Below are 19954 nucleotides of genomic sequence, written 5' to 3'. Positions count from 1 at the left end.
TTACATGCGCCCGGTGCATCTGCTCATAGCTGCTGGGGTCGGGACATTTGGTCCTGCTCGAGTGTTTCCTCTTCCTCCTGTCTCAGTAAAGTCGTTTCTCGTAACTAAGCATGAAACAGAAAAAACATTTCCATGCTATAAAAGCAATATTGGACAGAGATGAATGAATGACAAAAGAAGATGGAGGTGTGATAACCACATTGATGTACTTACATGGCACAAAAGAATATCTAATGTGACAGCATGGGTAAGAAAAGAGGAAGAGAGAAGACACAGACAAATTCCAATTAAAAGGTTTCTGACAAAGGTTTCTGAATACAAGTGAAGCCGACACGCATCATTAGTACCTTTACTATCGTAAAGTAAATATTCAGAGAGGAAACACATGATGACAGACTTCACCGAACTACCACTGCCACTGAAATATTCAAACAGTAGAAAGAGGAATACAGTAAAGAGACACATAGAATAAGAAGGGTTGCAGAGGGGGAAAGGTCAGAAACCGGGGATGAGGGGTCAGAGGTCAGACTTACGAGTGGAGGCCATGGACTCCTCCCTCGATCTGAGCAGACATGGTTCTCTTCTCAAACTTCAGCTCTCCAGAGTACATCATCGACCTGGTGCAAAGACATGCAGCTCATATCTAAAGGCCCTTACACAATACAAACTTGCACACACACACACACACCATTTCACACTTACCGTAAAATGGATAAACTCTTGGCTCCTATGTCCTGACAGCCATGTTGGATACCAGCAATGAGGTAGGGAACAAACTTGTGAATGGAGCCTTTATCTTGCACTGATCCTGAGACGCCTTGAGCCACCTTCAGCTTATCTCCCTCACTGGATACACCAACAGAATATAAGCAGAGTAAGAGATAAAGAGGTCATTGCGTCATCCTTTGAGTATATATTTTCCTAAGGACCTCTGTAACCCCACTCCCTCACCTGAAGTAACGTTTCTGACTGTTATCTTTCTCCATGGCATCCAAGGAGCCCATTCCTCTGTACTTTTTCAGACGGACGCCATCTGAAAAGAAATACTCTCCTGGAGCTTCAGTGGTTGCCGCGAGCAATGACCCCATCATCACTGAGGGCAGAAATATGAGGACAGAAATATCGGATGCGGTTATGCATATTGCCAAGGACAACAGGCAAAGACAGAAAGAGTGCACTGCTGTCTTTTGGTTAAAAAACTAACAGTGACAGCACCTTCAGACCTTCTGACTCAAAATATTACACCGAATGTCCACTGGGTGATCCAAATGTAATTCACAAAGATGTAAGACTTGAGGAAACAGTAGTACACGGGAGGAATCAACATTTCTCTACCCGTTGATGCTCCCAGGGACAGAGCCTTCACCACATGTCCAACAGTCTGAATGCCCCCATCAGCAATAACTGGCACTCCAAAACGTCGGGCATACTCTGCAACCTTGTACACCGATGTACCTTGGGGCCGTCCACATGCCATCACTGTGAAACGAGAGGATAATATTGTGTATTACAAAACCATATTAGGTTTATCACACATAATCTAAGTTTTCAGTTTTGTTGGCTATTTTGACTACACAAGTTTGTATCTTAAACCAACTGTTATTTACAGTACTGCACTTTTCAACATACCTTCCTGTGTGATACAGATAGAGCCACAACCCATGCCCACCCTCAGGGCATCCACACCAGCATCTATGAGGTTTTTGGCCTGAGCAGCTGTCACCACTAGAGGGGGACAGACAAACAGATAAGAGCTCAGAGTGGGAGACAGAGGTATGAAGGTTTACACAAATAAAAGGTTATAGGGTGTTTACACAGCACAAATGCAGAAAAAGACGAGCAGAGCTTACCATTTCCTCCAACTACCTGTAGTTCAGGATATTTCTGTTTGATGTAGTTTATCATATTGATTTGATACACTGAGTTTCCTTGGGAGGAATCCTGTTAAAATCAAACAGTTTCAATGAGAGATGAAGCACCTACTGTATCTCTGATAAAAAAAGAATCGATAGGTAAATTAGAGCGTTTAACAAAATCATCAAGAAACCCCAAAGCTACTACATTCATCCCATCTGTATCAACAAGCTGATAACTTTTATGACTGGCATGGGATATGCCATCAGAATCAAATCACAAATTAACCAAAAGCTGAATCCGACCCCATTTAAAACCTACCAGGACTACCACGTCCACCCCAGCCTGCATGAGTAGGTCCAGTCTGTACTTGTCGTCCTCCCTTGTACCGATTGCAGCTCCACACAGCAGCTGTTTGCGGGAGTCCTTGGAGGCCAGAGGATAATCTCGGTTCTTCTTCAAGTCAGTCCTCGCAATGATGGCAACCAGCTCATCGCTGTCATTTACTATGGGGAGTTTTCCTTGGAGAGTCAAAGTGTGAAATGAGTGACAGAAGAAAGAGAAAAGCCCAAGCGTGTCCAAGTGCTGGTTACTTGTGCTCTACTGTAGCGTGACCTACTTCACAGATTTACCTTTTTTGCTACGTTGCAGTATCTCATTAGCCTCTTTTAGTGTGACTCCAGCGGGTGCAACAACTAAATCTTCTCTTTTCGTCATTGCCTGAATCAGAACAGTAAAGTGCATGTATATTAATATACCACCCATTTATTCAACAGCATATGAATGATGCATATATCGTGTTCTCACACACATAAACAGATAAGCTATACACACACACCTCCTCCAGGGGTCTGTCATGGTCCTTCTCAGACAGAAAGTCTATGTCTCTGGAGGTGACAATGCCGACCAGCTTGCTGCCCATCTTGCCGGTCTCTGTTACAGGGATCCCAGAGAAACCATGGCGTGTCTTTGCCTCAAACACGTCCCCCACTGTGTGTCGGGGACTCATCACCACCGGATCTGTAATAAAGCCCTGCTCAAATTTCTGGCAAGAACAAAAACACAAGCGTTGAATGATTAGAGGCCATTCAGTGTGCACTGTTTTCATCTTATTGTGAAAGAGGGTTGTTGTAGGTGCTGCAGTGTCACAGATACATTTCTCAGTCAACTGTAAGTTCATGTGTTTGTCGACTTGGTCCGTCTTACCTTGACTTTGCGCACCTCGTTGGCCTGGAACTCAGCAGTACAGTTATGATGAATTATTCCAATCCCACCCATCAACTGGAAGCAGCCAAACAGAGACACGAGAGGAAATAATTCACTGATGAAATAACACTGAAAAGTATCCAGGGGCCCTCAATGTTCTTCTGCACTTGGAGCAGGATGATGCGAAACTGAATGAGCAATCGGTTGTGGTGTGTGTGTGTGTGTGTGTGTGTGTGTGTAGTGCTGCAGTGCTTGTACTCACTGCCATGGCGATGGCCATGAATGACTCTGTGACCGTATCCATGGGAGAAGAAATAAGAGGAGTCTTCAGGGTTATCTTCCTCGTCAACGCAGAGGTTAGATCCTTAAAAAAGATTGGGGTGCATTTGGAAACAGAAATCATTTTATGATCTTAAAAAACACTTGGAACAAAGTCAATCTAAAATATAATCTCAAATGTTTCGCTGTGACCTACAGATGACATGATTTTCTACAAACAACGTCCCCACAGTGTTGCAGCTGCAACACATCTGTTAACCAAATGTTAAGGCTGGTTTTTAATTTGCATCGAAATAACCTATAAAGCAGTTTAGACAGATTAGAGGTTGACTTGTTGAATTCACCTGCTGAGTGTTAGATGACGCAAGTGTGTGTCTGTTTTGAACACCTGCTATCCAGCAATAACCCATGTGACCCAGGCATGAAATTAATTTAATGTCCCAGCAGAGCTTGCAAAGACGAAAACAAAGCAAGCCAAACAAACACGGAACACAAGGAAGAGTTAGGGATGAATTACAAGGGTTACAGCAAAACATGTAAACATAAATACTACTAAACATTTGTTTTATTGAGGTCAAGGTCAAGAACATGTTTGTCCAAAGAAATTTAAAAAATGCATACTGTGAACCAGTGAACAATATCGAGTCTGGGGCTTGTGATATGCTGAACAGCGTAATGATACGTACCACCTCATCAGAAGTAAAATCTATGAAACCAGGGAGGATCAAGAAGTCACTGAAAAGGGAGACAAAACGGACACATGTGAACACATCTCACTTTGGAACTGGGAGAGTTAGACGTCTTTATGAATAATCAATATTACTCGTAACAATCACCACAAACAAGGATTATTCAGCTTTAGTTGTGTATGTGAACTGTACAGTGCAAATCATATTCCTGCAAAGCAGCATTTTATTAAACTTAGCTGACAGTGAGCGAACATAATCTGTCAGCCTTTCAGCCCATTGCATTTATCCTCTGCACTCTGACAAACCCTGCATATAGCTTCCATTAAGGAAACCACACCGACACTCATTAACACACTGATACGTGCACAAACACTCACACACTGCTTTTAGTATCTGTGACCCCACTCAGAGTCATCCTTGAAAGTATTACTCATTATAATCCTCCATATAAAGACCAAGCAGATGTGTTATCACTGATATTACTAAACATTTAATGGAAGACATTGCATAACTCTAACGTGTGTTTCTATATGTGTTCTACCTGTGTCAGTGTGTTAATAGTGTGTCATACCATGAAATGAGCCAGCAAATGTATCTCTGTTGTTTTTCTGTTTTGTTTAGCATATGTCTTACTTGTATGTAAGTCCATCGCCGATAGAAAAGAGTTGTTGTGCTGTTAATCCATCCTCAGGAACATAACCCGTGCCTCCACTGATCAGGTAGTCTGCCATGCTAAAATAGAAAAAAGGCACACGCGCACACAAGATGTAACTGAACATATGAAGTACCAGTTCTGAATATTTGGAGGGAGTGTTGTAACGGTAAAATATGTTTTAACATGTTCTCTGCATAGACTCTGTAAGAGGAAAGTGCCCGCTGTGACATAAAACATTCCATACAGGGCAATAGCATAAGACGAGAAACATGCAAGCCATATAGGGCAGCGACAGAGAATGAGGCGCCTTCCTGTAATGAAGAGGACATGTACCAGACACTGATGCACACGTATGACTTGTCCCCCACATGTCCCCCCCTTCTTCTTCTCACTGTCTCCTTTGTTTGTAAAGGTATAAATAAGAATGTACGGAGATGATTCTTGGGGGCACTCTCACAGGTTACTGCAATACGTATCTGTGAAACTGCTCTCCTTGCTTGCAACGCAATAAATTGACTTTACACACTTTGATCATTCATCAAGAATCTTTTCATTTGATATTGACTAAAAAACCTTTATACTCTTCTCCCGACTAGTCATAGAAATATTCCACAACAACTTGGTGTCAGAAGTGGGATACGCTGACTGTCCGTCAGGCTCCGGGGGACCGTCCAGAGAAAAGGCCTTTTCCAGGATCCACAACTGACGATCTTGTCTCATACCTCCTTAGACGAGAGAGAGAGAGCCGGCGAAACCAAGGAGTCCTGATTGACGTCACGCGTATCCAACGATAAAGAATTAATTTCTACAAATCGGTGAGAAGTTGAAATTCCAATTACTATTGATATCGTAAAAATAAGATATAACGGACACAGATGAATGATCAAGTAGTCGTCATTATTTGGGGAATACAATTGTTTTTAACATTTGTATATTTGTTTTTTTAATTCTTTATGTAAAATCCATTTAGAATTTCTGGAGCATCATTTTACGTGTTTACGTAGAAGACAGGATTGTGTTATAAGGTGAAGATTTAACTCAGAATAAAAACATTTTGAGATCGTAACATAGATCCTTGACTACACAAATAGGTTTGAAATAAGACCGTTGTTATTAACTTAACGTGAATTTCAAACACAAATAGGTTTGAAATAAGACCTTGTTATTAACTTAACGTGAATTTCAAACAAATTCTGTCTGAAATAAGACCGTTGTTATTAACCTACATACGTGAATTCCAAACTACTTGGAATAAGACCGTTGGTAGTAACTTAACGTGAATTTCAAACAAGGTTTTTGCAAAGTTTTACTAAAGAAACTACGCCTTACAGCGACGGCTGTATTGTATTAAGATAAATGTTGCCCTCCCGTCAGTGTATGATGACGGGCGCACCAAAGAACGGCAGCAGACACCTTGAATACAGTTTAAACAAATGTTTTATTGAGGGTGCCTGTTCTCTACGTTAGTCTTCTCTTGCTGTTCTTCTTCTGAGAAACTTTACTAACGTCCAACCTCAGCAACAATACCACAATAACTATGCGGTCACATTCACCAACGGGTTAGCTTGTTAGGCTAATGCTAATAACGGCCCTATCAACAGTTTTCTACCAAACAGTGAATTCCAATCTCTTACTAGCCTTAGCTAACAAGCGTAACAGTTAACATAAACAATGTGTGCCTTTAAAATCGAAATCTCACCTTGAATACAGTTTAAACAAATGTTTTATTGAGGGTGCCTGTTCTCTACGTTAGTCTTCTCTTGCTGTTCTTCTTCTGAGAAACTTTACAAGGAAGCGTGAATACCATGCACAGACAACCCCCTAGTGGTGAGATGGCGACACCTGCTGGCCGTTTTAACTATAACACACATTACAATATAAAATTAGTTCGTCAAAAATCCATTTATCTCACACTCTCCCCTACTTGAACAAATGTCGTCACGACATTTAACTACACTGGTAACCTTTTGTGTTTGTTTTTACCCCTACATACATAGAGTGGTATTACAGTACTTGGGCAACATGTTCTTTAACATCAAGGGTATGACATTTTATTCTTTGGCACTGTGATCATGACTGCCCCTGACTTTGTCACTTCACATACCCATTTTATTAGTCCTTGTACCTGGGTGGGTTTCTCTCTCTGACAGTCCTCGTACCCACTTCATACTCAAACGCCCTGACACACTTCGGCCAACGGATTGTGTGCTCTGCTCTTCACAGGCCAAAAGCCACCTTATGTATGGTTTCAAATGGTAAGAGTCTCTTTCTCAGTCAATGAACTGTATCAGTTTATTTCCACTACCAAGGCCGCCAGTAGCTGTTCACAGCTATTTCTCTGGTGGACACTGTTCTCTGTGTGAAACTAGGCTGACCAAGTTTGTCGTATGTCAGTGTCTGTGGTCATCTCGTTTCTCTTTTGGGATATCCTGCTATCTGCTCTGTTTCCTCCAGCATCTCAATGTCAGAGTCCACACTTTCTCCTGGATTCCCAATGTCATCCTTGTTGACAACATCCAGTTCTGCCCTGTCAGTAGCTTGGTTTTCATCCTGTTCCTCATGAGCTCCATGGAGCGAGTGGTGTCCATTTGACATGTCAGATGTGTCCTGAGGATGGAATTCCGGTGCTGTCGGATTGAGTGCAATTGGATCTTCCTGTTCTGTAGATGACCAAGAGAGTACTCCTGTGGGAAACTCCTCATCTGATTCTTCATCAGTGTCTGTTTGCAGGATGTGCTGTGTTCTGAGTCCCTGATCGATTCCATTATTGTTTCTTGTCCTTACTTGCTCTGTGCTTCGGAGTGTTTTTGGTTTTGTGTTTTCAGCTACAGGCAGGAAGTCACATGGCAACAACAGATTTCTGTGGAGGACTTTTGTCCTACTTTTTCCACTCTCCGATTGGACCTCAAACACTGGACTGTCATCCCCTTTACGTCCTCTGATGATGTAGACATCATCTTCCCAGTATGAGCGGAGTTTGCCCGGTCCTCCTCTCTCTGTCGTATTCCTCACCAGGACTCGGCTTCCCACTTGTAAATCTGGACCATAGATTCTTTTGTCATATTGTTTTTTTCCTCTGTCGGCTGACATGCCTGCATGTTTAGATGCTATCTCATAGGCCTCTGTCATCCTCTTTCTCCATTTCTCCACATAGGCCTGATATGAGCCCTCCCTGAGTCCTCCCTTTCGATTCCAAAAAGGATGTCCACTGGAAGCCGGGGTGTCCTGCCAAATAACAAGAAGAATGGAGAGTAGCCTGTTGCATCACTCGAGGTGCAATTGTAAGCATGCAGGACTTTAGGAAGATAGCTTTTCCAGTCAGTTTTCTGATCCTCTGTCAGTGTTCTTAACATGGAGAGAAGTGTTCTGTTGAATCTTTCAGTCTGTCCGTTCCCTTGAGGGTGATAAGGAGTGGTGTGTGATCCCTTGATACCACAGAGCTCTTTTAGACGGTGCAGCAACTGGTTCTCAAATTCCCTTCCCATGTCATGATGGATTTTTCCAGGAAACCCAAATTTCATAGCAAAATCGTTAAATAGTTTGTCAGCCACAGTTTTTGCTGATTTGTTGGTAGTTGCGTAGGCTTGGGCAAAGCGTGTATAATGGTCTATAACCACCAGAATGTATTCATACCCCCCTTTAGACGTTTCCAGGTGTAGGAAGTCCACTGAGACTAACTCGAATGGGTGAGTGGTTTTGATACTCATCATCGGAGCTCGTGTTGTTCGGTTTGGTTTCCTCTTCTTGAGGCATTCACACACATTTGTCACGAAGTGCTCCACGTCACGCTGCATTTTTGGCCAAAAGAAACGGTCTCTGATCAGATTAACTGTCCTTTCTGTGCCCAAGTGACCCATTTCCTTGTGAAGCTCTTTCAGAACGAGAGGATGGTAGATCTTGGGGAGTACTAGCTGACATCTAGACTGACTCCTCCTATGCAAAATTCCATCTGCCTTGATCTCCAGTTTACTCCATTCCCTAACAAGGTTTCTCAGCTCAGGGCTTTCCTTCCTTAGGACATTGGGACTAGGCCTTTCATTTTTCATTTTGTAGTCCAATACTTTGCCTATTACCGGGTCTTTCTGTTGTGCATCTCGTATTTTGTCTTTGGATATTGGCTGTACTGTGCTGACCAACCTGTCTGTATCTGCCTGTTCTTGAAGTGTACTGAATGAGACTGAGCTCAACCACGGTGCAGGCTCCTCCTGCTGCACCAGGATACCCTGCTTAGTGGCACTCACTGTTTCCTGACTGACTGACTCTGTGCACTGACTTATGTACCTTTCAAAATACATAGGCATTCTAGATAAGCCATCTGCATCCGCATTTGCTTTACCTGGTCTGTACTTTATAGTAAAATTGAAATCCGCTAACTCGGCTACCCATCTCTGCCCTGTGGCATTTAACTTTGCAGTTGACAGTATGTATGTGAGCGGATTATTGTCAGTATACACAACAAAGGAAGGAGTATGGAACAGATAGTCCCTGAAGCGCTCACAAATAGCCCACTTTAGTGCCAGAAACTCTAATTTTCCAGAATGCAGATTATAATTTTTTTCTGGAGGGGTAAGTGTTCTGGAGCCATAGGCTATTACCTTCAGCTTGCCTTCCCTCTGCTGGTACAACACCGCTCCGAGGCCCTCTTGTGATGCATCAGTGTGGAGGACGAATGGTTGGTTGAAGTCAGGGTAACTGAGTACTGGTGGGCTCGACAGCTTGTCGACTAGCTGGCACACTACTTGGCGGTGTTCCTCAGTCCAGGTCACATGTGTCCCACTAGGCAACTGTCCCTGTTTCCCTTTTTTCTGTGTTGTTTTTCTTTTGAGGACTTTGGTATTAGGAGGAGGATCTGTGCCACTTGGAGTGGCTGCTAACAGGTCATACAATGGCTTAGCCAGGCGTGAGAAGTCCTGTATGTAAGATCTGTAGTAGGAGAGAAACCCTAGCAACTGTCTTACCTCTCCAACGGTAGTAGGACGTTTCTCCTTTAAAGCCTGCACAGGGGCTATTTCTGCAGGATCCATTGTGTATCCCTCCTTAGACACGATCTTCCCCAGAAATCTCACATTGTGTCTGAATAGTTCACATTTCTTTGATGTGAGCTTGATGCCGTGTTGTTGGTACCGCCTCAGAATCATCTGTATGTGGTTGATATGATCCTGAAAAGATTTACTGTGGACTAGATTGTCATCCAGATATGGCTGGCAGATCTCATCCCGTAGTCCCCATAGACACTCCTCCATACTCCTTTGAAATTCAGCCGGTGCTGAACTCAATCCAAATGGGATTCGTATCCACTGGTACAAGCCCCATGGAGTTATAAAGGCTGTGAGAGGCTGGCTCTCTTCATCTAGAAACCCTTGGTGGTATGCCTTGCCCTGATCTAACACTGAAAACCAGGAACTCCCACTGAGACTATCTAGCATATCCTGTATCCTCGGGATGGGATGTCTGTCTGGCACTGATTTACGATTTAATTCTCTGTAATCGCAGCATAATCTCAAGCTACCATCTTTTTTTCTGACACAGACAATTGGTGAGGAGTAGGGTGACTTTGCTTTTGTGATCCAGCCCCTGTTGAGGAGGTCTTGCAGGTACTCCTTCACTTCCTGGTGAACCGGTTTTGGAACACTGATATAAGTCTTTTGGACAGGAGTCTGATCCTTTAAGGTGATGTGCATTTTCAGTGTTGGAATACAGCCAACGTCCATGTCATCTTTTGAAAAGGCATTACACTCCTCTCTCAGCATTTTTTTTGCGATAGCCTGCTGCTCGCTGGTCAGGTGATCCAGTGCTATAGGTGGGTCCCATGCTTTGCTGTCACTCTGGGTTGGACATGGTATGTCAGTGTTGACTCCGCCAATCTCATCAGGTGGTGTGTTTCCTGTGTCCTGCGGCTCTGTCTGTGCTGCTTGTCCCTCCATGACGGGCTGCACTGCTGCTGGGTAAACTGCCTTCACCATCTCAATGTGCCCTAAGTTTGTGCGTTGGCTCAGTACGACACTGTGTTTAGTGCTGTTAACTATAGGGACTGGAATAGTGGTACAATTCCCCTTTCTCTTGGTGAATAGTACTTCCTGTATATGTACCCCTTCTGGCAGACTGGTCTTTGTGTCAGGGCAAAACAACATCACTGTGTCCTCGTCAGTCTGTGTGTGCGAGCGGCACCTCACTGTGGTTGATTCTCCGGGAAGGAGGACTATACTATGCTTGCCTGTTTTCACGATCACTTCCTCATTATCTGACTGGTAAGTGTGCATCAATTGTATGAAGGTCTCAGCAGCACTGGAGTCAATGCCAAAGGCCCCACTAACTATTTGTGCAACACCGTCATCTGTTGTCACTCCCAGCTGTTTTATTTGGGTATTTATCATTTCCTCTATCACGTTGAAGCCTATGATGGGATCCTCAGCTACCTTCGGGTCGCTGGACACAAGCACTGGTACCAACATACTGGGATTCGAATCCTCAGGGTTGTTCAGTTTGAACTCTACCGGTATCCACCCAATAAATGGTATCTCTGTCTGATTGGCTGCAACCCCATTTAGTGGATCAGGTCCAATAAGTTCATCAATCTGACGAATTGTGCTGTGAGGGAGGTGTTTACCTCTCCAGGCATCATTTATCACTGTTGCCTGTGCCCCCGTGTCCCAGAGTGCTGTCACAGGTCTGTTGTCAAAGCTACATTTCACCATATTCCGTCTTCCTATCAGTTTAATCAGTCTCTTTTTCTGTTTGGCTGAGAGGTAGTTCACCTTACACATATCTGGTAATTTGTGTTTTCTTTCTTCCTCCTCAGTTACCTTTTTCTCGACTTGACTTATTGCCACACAGAGAGGCTTGTGCTTTTCCCAGTGATTTCTCTGACATTCTTTTGAGCAGTATAATGTGGCTGAACACCCCTTACATTTTTGTAGTATTTTCCCCTGGTCCTCCTCTTGTAGGCAGTTCTGGCAACATCGGGACGGTGATGGTTGTGGTTGGGTTACTGTGGGTCCCTCGACAGCAACCCTCTTTCGTTTCCCTGAGACTGGTAAGGAGCCCTGCACCCACGAGACACATGTCCAGCCTGGCCACACTTGAAGCAGTGGTTGCAGCTTTCTCCTTCACCTCTGTCCTGGCAGGTCCTGCAGCCTCTCTTCCGAGCCCCTCTCTCTCCCATTTTCTGTCTCCAGTTTGTTTTTGTGTCTGTACTCATGGAAGCCAATACCATCTTTTTCATTTCTGCCATTTCCGTTTTCAGTTCCCTCACGATTGAATGGATCTCAGTCTCTGATGTGTGGTTGGTTGTCGGAGGCTTTTCTTTCTGGTCTCGGCTGTTCCTCCCAGCCTGTGCAGTTGGGTCTGGAGAAGAGCTATGTTGGCTGCTCGCTGCCTCACCTGAAACACTAGCATGTAGCTCATTTACACGGGCTGACTTGACAGTGAATTTCTTGAGTTTGTTGAGTCTCTCTGCCTCAAGACTTGCTGCCTCATTTACTCTTTCAATGAGCATCTCATCACTGACTGCTGGGTCATCCAGGAAAGGCTTTATCTGGAATTTAATGTTATCACTCAACAGCCCTGTGCCCACGGACCTCAAGAATTTCTTGCTTATCAAATCAGGGCTATATTGCTCCCCTGACTCATTTTCTTTTGATGCAAACAGCAGCCTGTCTTTGAGTTCTATCGCCCTGAACAGGAAGTTTTGAGCGGATTCCTTCGGTTCCTGAACTATGCTAATGAGTCTCTGGTACAGGTCTGATGTATCTTCCTCATTATAGTGCCCCTTTAGAATAGTCTTAAGCTTTGAGAGAGTCAGGTCAGTTTTTATTTCAAGCATATCCCGCAGTTTCAGCCCTGGGCTAATGGCTTTTATGACTGCTTCAATGATATCTGATTCACCATGACCTCTCCGAAGTCCTCCGTCTATTTGGTGTACGAGGTTGGTATATGACAATTTTTCGCGCTGTCCTCCCTCACCAATTTGTCCACTTATACGGAACTCTCTTCGAATGGTTACTTCAGGAATTTTGGATTGTTGAGGGGACTGGATAAGCTCATTCACAGTGGGGTCGGTTATATGCAGTTTATGACTGAGAGCTTTTATTTCCTCCTCTAGGAGCTTACGGGACAGTTCTTGGGACCTCTGCAGCTCTACATACTTCCCCTTTATCTCTCGTAAGCGGAGAAGTTCCTGCTCTGTTTCCTCACCACTCCCGTCAACCATTGCTCCCATGAAAGCTAAAAGATCTTGGATAATCTGACGTGCTCCATCCTCATCCTCATCCTGTTCAATAGCATCCAGTTTCTTCTCCACTAGTTTGACAAGTGTTCGTCGACTCCTATCAGTTATGGTCTCGTCATCTTCCTCGATACAGTTTAGGTGTGTGCAGACTTGTACTACCTGATCCCAGTGTAGTTTGGTCAGAATTGAGCTGGCTCTGTCCAGAAGCGCCTCAAGTCCCATGATGAAACTGCAGTTCTCTCACTGTTGTTCTAGGTTCGTCTTGGGAGAAAGATCTTCCTCTCACTGCTGGAGATTCTGCTCGAAGACACCTTTCTCCTGGCTCGCCAAGATAAACGTTAACGTGTTCCACGCCTGAAAGATGGGTGGAAAGCAGACTAAACACACAGAGCCTTCGGGTCCGATTGTAGAAATGATGCGACAGAAATATGGAAATGCATGTACGGAATTACTCCCGTACTGGTCAAAAGAGTTTGGGTTTCCAGAGAACGGCTCATTAAGTGCCGCTAAACTTAAAATGTTACAAGGGGATTTAGAAGCAAGGTTGAAAGAAATGAAGAGTGGTAAAAGGTTAGAGTTAAAGACTTGGAAATGATAGAGAAAAACCAGAACTGTCTGGCTCAATGGCAAACGGAGGAAGACGATGCGTTTGGAGAGAGTACGGCTACCTGCCCCATGACTCTGCAACAGGGAAGTGAAAAGCACACACACACAAGCTCAGCTCGCTGCTCAGCTCACACACAGACACACTCAATCCTTTGCCGCAATGAAGACACGCTTTCTCGCACGCACACTGCAGAACAACAGGCTGCTCTCCTCAGTATCATCTCACACTTAGAGCAGCAGCAACTGAATGCATCTACACCACGACCACACACTTATTCAATGTTTTCCTCAGATTCATATAAAGAAATGCCGACTACACAGGTGAATGTAGAAGGGAAAGTGTTAACCTTTTTGGTAGATTCGGGAGCTACTCACTCTGTGATTCAACAGAAACATTTTCCAAATCAGAAAATGAGTGGACGTTTTGTATATTCTCAAGGGGCTTCGGGGTTAACAGTAACTGAAAAATTTACGGTTCCTATGACGAGTGTACACACTGACCAGACTGACCTAGAATCTGACATTAAAGTGAAACATTCGTTTTTGCTTTCTTCTTTTTGTCCTATTAATTTATTGGGCAGAGACTTAATGTGCTCATACGGCATCTGTTTGACGTCATCTCCTGATGGACTGAAAGTGGTTAGGCGTAGAGTCGCACACCAAATGGAAACATAGGAAGTTCCTTAAATCTGATGGTAAACCTGTCCTGCATCACACTCTCATTGCTGAACTGTTAGAATCGATTCTTCTGCCCACAGCCATCGCAGTATGTAAGTGTGCAGCTCACACTAATCACACTGACGACGTTTCCAGAGGAAATGCTCGTGCTGACGTAGCCGCTAAAGCTGCTGCACGGCTTCCTCTCCCTACTTCCTCAGCTCTCATGTTTTCATGCGTCTCCATTCCTTCTTCTCTTACAGCGATGCAGTCACTCTCAACTCCGGAAGAGCGTCGGCTGTGGTCAACTTCAGGTTGTACTTACACAGACGGACTTTGGTTAGGGCCTGATGCTAAACCATGTCTGCCTAAGCATTATTTCAGCCATTATGCTAAGTTGACACATGGGTTAGACCACGTGTCAAAAGGGGGAATGTTGAGCGCATTAAATAAAACATGGTTCACTAAAGGGTTCACAGCATATGCACAAAAATTTTGTTCTGCATGTGTAACCTGCTCTACTCACAATGTAGGCAGGCCCGTGGCAGTGTCCAGCCAGGCTGCACATCCACCTCCAACACGCCCTTTTGAGCATATCATGATGGATGTTGTTGAACTATCTCCATCTGAAGGTAAGAAACACTGTCTAGTGATGGTAGACATGTGGTCCAAGTGGGTCGAAGTATTTCCATCCAGTAAGCAAACTGCTGCAACGGTAGCAAAGGCTCTGATTTCTGAAATCATTCCCCGTTGGGGCATTCCTACTAAAATATCAAGTGACAATGGTTCTCATTTTGTAAACCAGGCCATTACAGAACTAAGCGCATACTTGGGTATCGACTTAAGAACACAATGTGCTTATCATCCAGCCAGTGGTGGCGCTGTTGAACGAGAAAATGGAACACTTAAGACTAAGTTAGCAAAATGTTGTGCTGACACAGGTCTGCCTTGGACAAAAGCCCTGCCTCTAGTGCTGATGTACATGAGAATGAGAAAACGAACACGAAGCAATCTGAGTCCTTTTGAGATACTGTTTGGTTTTCCTCCTCATAGGCACAGAAGCTCCGAAGGCACCACTTCCTTCAACCGCCTTATGCGAACATGAAATGTTAACATATTGTGCACAACTTTCCTCTGCTTTATCTAACATAAGACAACAGGTGTCTGCCGCCCTCCCAAGGCCAGCTGAAGGACCTCTCCACAAGCTGAAACCTGGTGATTTCGTGGTGGTGAAAGACTTCAGAAGGAAGCACTGGAACGCACGACGCTGGCAGGGACCATTCCAGATCCTCCTCGTCACTCAGACGGCTGTCAAAGTAGCTGAGAGGGCAACTTGGGTCCACGCGTCCCACTGCAAGAAGGTTCCAAATCCAGGAGACGCACCAACTGAAGCTACAGGTGAGCTCGCACCTACAACAAGTGTCAGCCAACAGGCACCACCGAGGGAGGAAGGACAGACGGAGCCACCAACAGAGGAGATGCAGTGATCACGGACGGAATCACAACGGGCAGTTGACCGACAGACGCTTGCGTGATCTGTGTTAACTGTCTACTTCCCAACGCTGATGCCACGCAAGAAAGACGGCTGGCAGAGCCCGTGTCAACATGTGTTTCATCCTATAAACACAAGAAAAGGAACGCGACCAGGTCCTCTCTAGAGGGACACGAAAATCGTTTGTTTCATTGTAACCATATTCATATGATTGATTGTTTTCTTTTTCAATTTATTCATGTACTACTTACCTGCTCTAACCAAAAGAGTGGCTAGATAACAGTGTCTCTGACAGTTTTGTGGAAACCTCACGGTGTCAACACAAACAGAACTGCTCACACAAACCAGTTGCTCGGGTGAACTCCATACAAACTTGGTTGGCTGTTGTACTTTTGCCATGGAGCGACAGCGCCCATGGAGCCCTCTTAGGAGGGTAGGTGGCACTCGTTTCACATATTGTATTTTTGTAATCATGGGTTTATGTGTACTATTGCCTATCCTCTTATATCACCATAAACATGTTGAAGACCTCCGCAACCGACATAATAACAAAACTACTGACACACTGACTTCCAACTCAACGACTCACGGTGACAGCACACGGACAAACACAACTGTAAAGCGGGTAAAACGGACCTCCATAGTACACCAAGAACATAGTTGGATGAACGTAGGGGTGTCACCAAAGAACCCCTATTCTATGAACATGTGGTGGCGCTATGCAGAGTATGTTGCAAAGGCGACAAATAGGTCAAACTGCTATGTATGTTCCCGAATGCCTGCCTCTTCACAACAACCTCGTGTGCAAGTCTCGGGTCCTCTAACTACTACTGAGGCATGTTTTGTTTCCATGGCGACAAGAGGCTACTATGGTTCTTACGGATATGGGATGAACGATACCGAGTGTCTTGAACGTCACCCAATGACCAGGTTCAGCGGGGTTAGCGGTTCGACCTCTGACTTCATCACCCACGCTGAGTATCCATCGACTATACAAATTAGTTATTGTTACTCTAGGAACGCTAGTCGTCTCGTAGGAAGTATCCCATCTAACAGATGCACCTATACGTTCATAGGGGGTTACATCACCTGGGATGCTGATAAATTTATACCCACCGACCCCGCCGATTGTCCCCCAGGAAGAACATGTATCACCATCGGAAAGGCGATGTTGCCGCAGGCTAATGGAACGTACACAGTGGAGGAGGGGTGGTGGTTGTGTGGTCATTCAGTGTATGCATCTCTCCCACCGAACTGGGGCGGAGTATGTGCACCTGTTCGTATCACAGATAACACATTCATTCTCTCCGCAGCAGCAGTTTCCCCTAACAGAACTAAACGTGAGACGGGTCTACACCCAGACACTAACTTTGCACCTCACGATTCAGTCTGGGGTTCGAACGTTCCAGAAGAATTTAAACATGCAGGCATAGGCAAGAAGGTGTTATGGGGTTTATTTCCCTGGGCAGGAGTGGGCAAAAATACTTTGCGTATTGAAACAGTTGACTACCGTTTTAAAAGCTTTGTGAACATGACTTTAGCTGCAGTAAAAGGTATTCGCGAAGAGCTGACCTCCATGCGTTTGATGATTATGCAGAACCGTATGGTGTTAGACCAACTGACAGCAGCTCAAGGAGGCGTTTGTGCTATCGTAGGTGAAAATTGCTGTACTTTCATTCCAGAAAATGATGTTGATGGTGGAGTTATTCATCAGGCAATATTGAACATGACTAAATTACAGGACGCCATGGCTAAGGATGCCACACCGGAACCTGATTTCCTCTCACGTCTATGGTACACATGGAAGAGCACGATCATCTCCATTAGTTTCATCTTACTGGCTTTCTTGATTTTCGTTTCTTGTTTCATACCAATAGCCCGCCGTCTGATTTCGAGTGCGTTGACGAAACAAATGGTTCAATATCAAGTGATCATTGAAGGAGACCAAAAGGAGATTGACCATGACCGATTTCCGACATTTGACTATGCAGACAACGACACTAACTCTTTAGATGGTTTCGATATTCAGGTCTAAGGACAGTTTTGATTTTTATCTTTTTATTTTTGTGTTTATTGAACTGTATTGCTTGCTTAAAACAACCAGAGACTTGATCTCACAAAAACATATTTTTGCAATATTGATGTGATTATAATGTAATCAAAAGAGTGGAATGTAACGGTAAAATATGTTTTAACATGTTCTCTGCATAGACTCTGTAAGAGGAAAGTGCCCGCTGTGACATAAAACATTCCATATAGGGCAATAGCATAAGACGAGAAACATGCAAGCCATATAGGGCAGCGACAGAGAATGAGGCGCCTTCCTGTAATGAAGAGGACATGTACCAGACACTGATGCACACGTATGACTTGTCCCCCACATGTCCCCCCCTTCTTCTTCTCACTGTCTCCTTTGTTTGTAAAGGTATAAATAAGAATGTACGGAGATGATTCTTGGGGGCACTCTCACAGGTTACTGCAATACGTATCTGTGAAACTGCTCTCCTTGCTTGCAACGCAATAAATTGACTTTACACACTTTGATCATTCATCAAGAATCTGTTCATTTGATATTGACTAAAAAACCTTTATACTCTTCTCCCGACTAGTCATAGAAATATTCCACAACAGTGTAAAGATACGACAATGAATAGACACCTGTTTTTATCATGTACATCACAGCGTCATAGAATGAATTGTTCATAAATCTAATGTGACAAAAAGAATGCATGTTTGTCTGGATGCGTTCATCCCTTGTGCAAGACATGCATGCTGTTTTGCCCGTCTCTTTCTTGACCTCTGTTTCTCACACACATGCTGTAGCCAGATCCTATTAGAAATAATGGAGCGGAGACAGGAAATGCTAACAAAAGCAATCCGTTCTTGTCTCTGGAAACACTTTCAATAAACCTGTGACGGCAGTGAAGTAGGTAAGAGGATTTGGTTGGCCGCAGTTAGCTGATAAACAGGCCTGTAAAAGCACACAACCAACTCTGCTAGAAAGCGAAAACATCCCAGTGGCTGCTGGAGATACACGTTATAAAGCTTCACCCCATCACAATCACTATCATCAGAGAAGGGCATGACCTTACAGCATTATGCAGTGCAAGAGTAGAGACTGACCTCTCTGGTTCATATCCAGCTTGGATACGTGTAGCACTGTAACGCTGGGCTGCAGTCTCATGCCCATGTCCATGTGACATCGGGTGGGCAAAGGACCCGTAGGACTGAGTTTGTTCCCCATCTCTGTTTGGGATGCGTGGCCGTGCTGGTTCCGTGTCCCCCACGATCCTCCGGTAGTCGATTTGGTAAGTGTCCCTCTCCCCATCTCCAGACTGGTCATAACCATGACCCTCCATCTCTAAGAAATCCAGGGCTACGACCTCCACAGGGCCCCACCACCTCACTAACACACACACACACACACACACACACACACACACACACACACACACACACACACACACACACACACACACACACACACACACACACTCTTCAAGCACTTCTGATGTGTTTAATTCACACAGACGAAGTCACACTCTCACAAAATAAACAGTTGTCCCAGCCGCTTCCACACACAGCAACACACACCCAATGCTTTGAGTACATGTCCACACAAACACCTTTCAGACACACCTGACATTGGAGGAAGCTGTCTTGCCATCTGTTTTGTGGCCGGTGCAGCAGTTAAACCAAAACAGCCAGTATTACAAGATTTCACAAATTAACCTTCTCAAAAATCTGAAAACTGCAGAAGCAACAGCAATACAAATCATTTAAAACTGGGTTGTTTGCCCTGAGAAGAGTTTGCATTCCAGTTTGTCAGCTCTCATCCCTGGAGTTTGAGGCCAGTTCGGCCCTCACACAGAGTTTTTAGCTAACCTGTTGATGAAGTCGACTATCTTGGCACACCAAATTTAGAAATCCATGACAACCCCCAGCTGGAGGCATGAGGAGCCGCTGGAGAGGAGAGTCAGGTCTTACTTAGGTGGCAGAGATTCGTCCCCCTGGAGGCCCAGAACGCAGTGCTGCTTGGTTATCTGTGGAGCTTCTCTCCACTCCGTTGTCCCAGTGCCTGCTGAGCTTAACTCTGTTTCTGACAGTAGCAGACGTCACTCTCCCACAAAGAGGATTGGGAGCGTTAATACAGCGGGGTGGGGTGAGACGGGTGTGTAGGGTGGAGTGAGGCAGTAGGACTGAGGAAGAGAAGGATAACGCTTGAACACACTTTCCCCTCGGAGGATTACCAGAGACTAGAGGTGTGGGGTTTTTTTCTTTTTTTTTCT

The 19954-nt window shown here is 44.6% G+C and overlaps 1 protein-coding gene and 1 long non-coding RNA gene across 5 annotated transcripts; one reads left to right on the top strand and one right to left on the bottom strand.

Moving 5' to 3' along the window:
• impdh1a (IMP (inosine 5'-monophosphate) dehydrogenase 1a) lies at positions 1 to 19619 on the bottom strand. 4 transcript variants are annotated; one of them, XM_076088981.1, is made up of 17 exons: positions 19496 to 19619; positions 18789 to 19071; positions 4662 to 4760; positions 4026 to 4074; positions 3323 to 3424; positions 3061 to 3135; positions 2693 to 2899; positions 2487 to 2574; positions 2176 to 2375; positions 1851 to 1941; positions 1630 to 1725; positions 1336 to 1479; positions 952 to 1093; positions 703 to 846; positions 534 to 617; positions 214 to 230; positions 1 to 104 (listed from the first exon to the last, which is right to left on the bottom strand). In XM_076088981.1, coding segments are annotated over exons 1-17 (1926 nt in total). In that variant the 5' UTR covers positions 19497 to 19619. The 4 variants fall into 4 exon arrangements, with proteins under 4 accessions (XP_075945096.1, XP_075945098.1, XP_075945099.1 ...); XM_076088983.1 differs by lacking the exons at positions 214 to 230; positions 18789 to 19071; positions 19496 to 19619 and having other exon boundaries at positions 83 to 104; positions 4662 to 4759; XM_076088984.1 differs by lacking the exons at positions 214 to 230; positions 18789 to 19071; positions 19496 to 19619 and having other exon boundaries at positions 83 to 104; positions 3076 to 3135; positions 4662 to 4759.
• Positions 5366 to 18209, top strand: LOC142947419 (uncharacterized). The gene is made up of 2 exons (XR_012953368.1): positions 5366 to 5498; positions 15327 to 18209. It is a non-coding gene; the product is annotated as an uncharacterized LOC142947419 (long non-coding RNA).
• Positions 19620 to 19954: the final 335 nt, after the last annotated feature.

This window comes from Anarhichas minor, unplaced genomic scaffold, assembly GCF_050575085.1.
Source record: "Anarhichas minor isolate MPS153535 unplaced genomic scaffold, ASM5057508v1 ptg000011l, whole genome shotgun sequence".
Classification (NCBI taxonomy): domain Eukaryota; kingdom Metazoa; phylum Chordata; class Actinopteri; order Perciformes; family Anarhichadidae; genus Anarhichas; species Anarhichas minor.
Note: the sequence above shows the minus strand (reverse complement) of the source record. Positions and strands in the feature narration are given on the sequence as shown.

Bases quoted from the DNA above. Each gene is read 5' to 3' on its own strand.
- impdh1a (XM_076088981.1), bottom strand. The intron at 3,425-4,025 runs GTACGTATCATT...ATCTTTTTTAAG, and splicing joins ATTTTACTTCTGATGAGGTG to GATCTAACCTCTGCGTTGAC. The intron at 2,376-2,486 runs GTAAATCTGTGA...TGACTCTCCAAG, and splicing joins ACTGCAACGTAGCAAAAAAG to GAAAACTCCCCATAGTAAAT.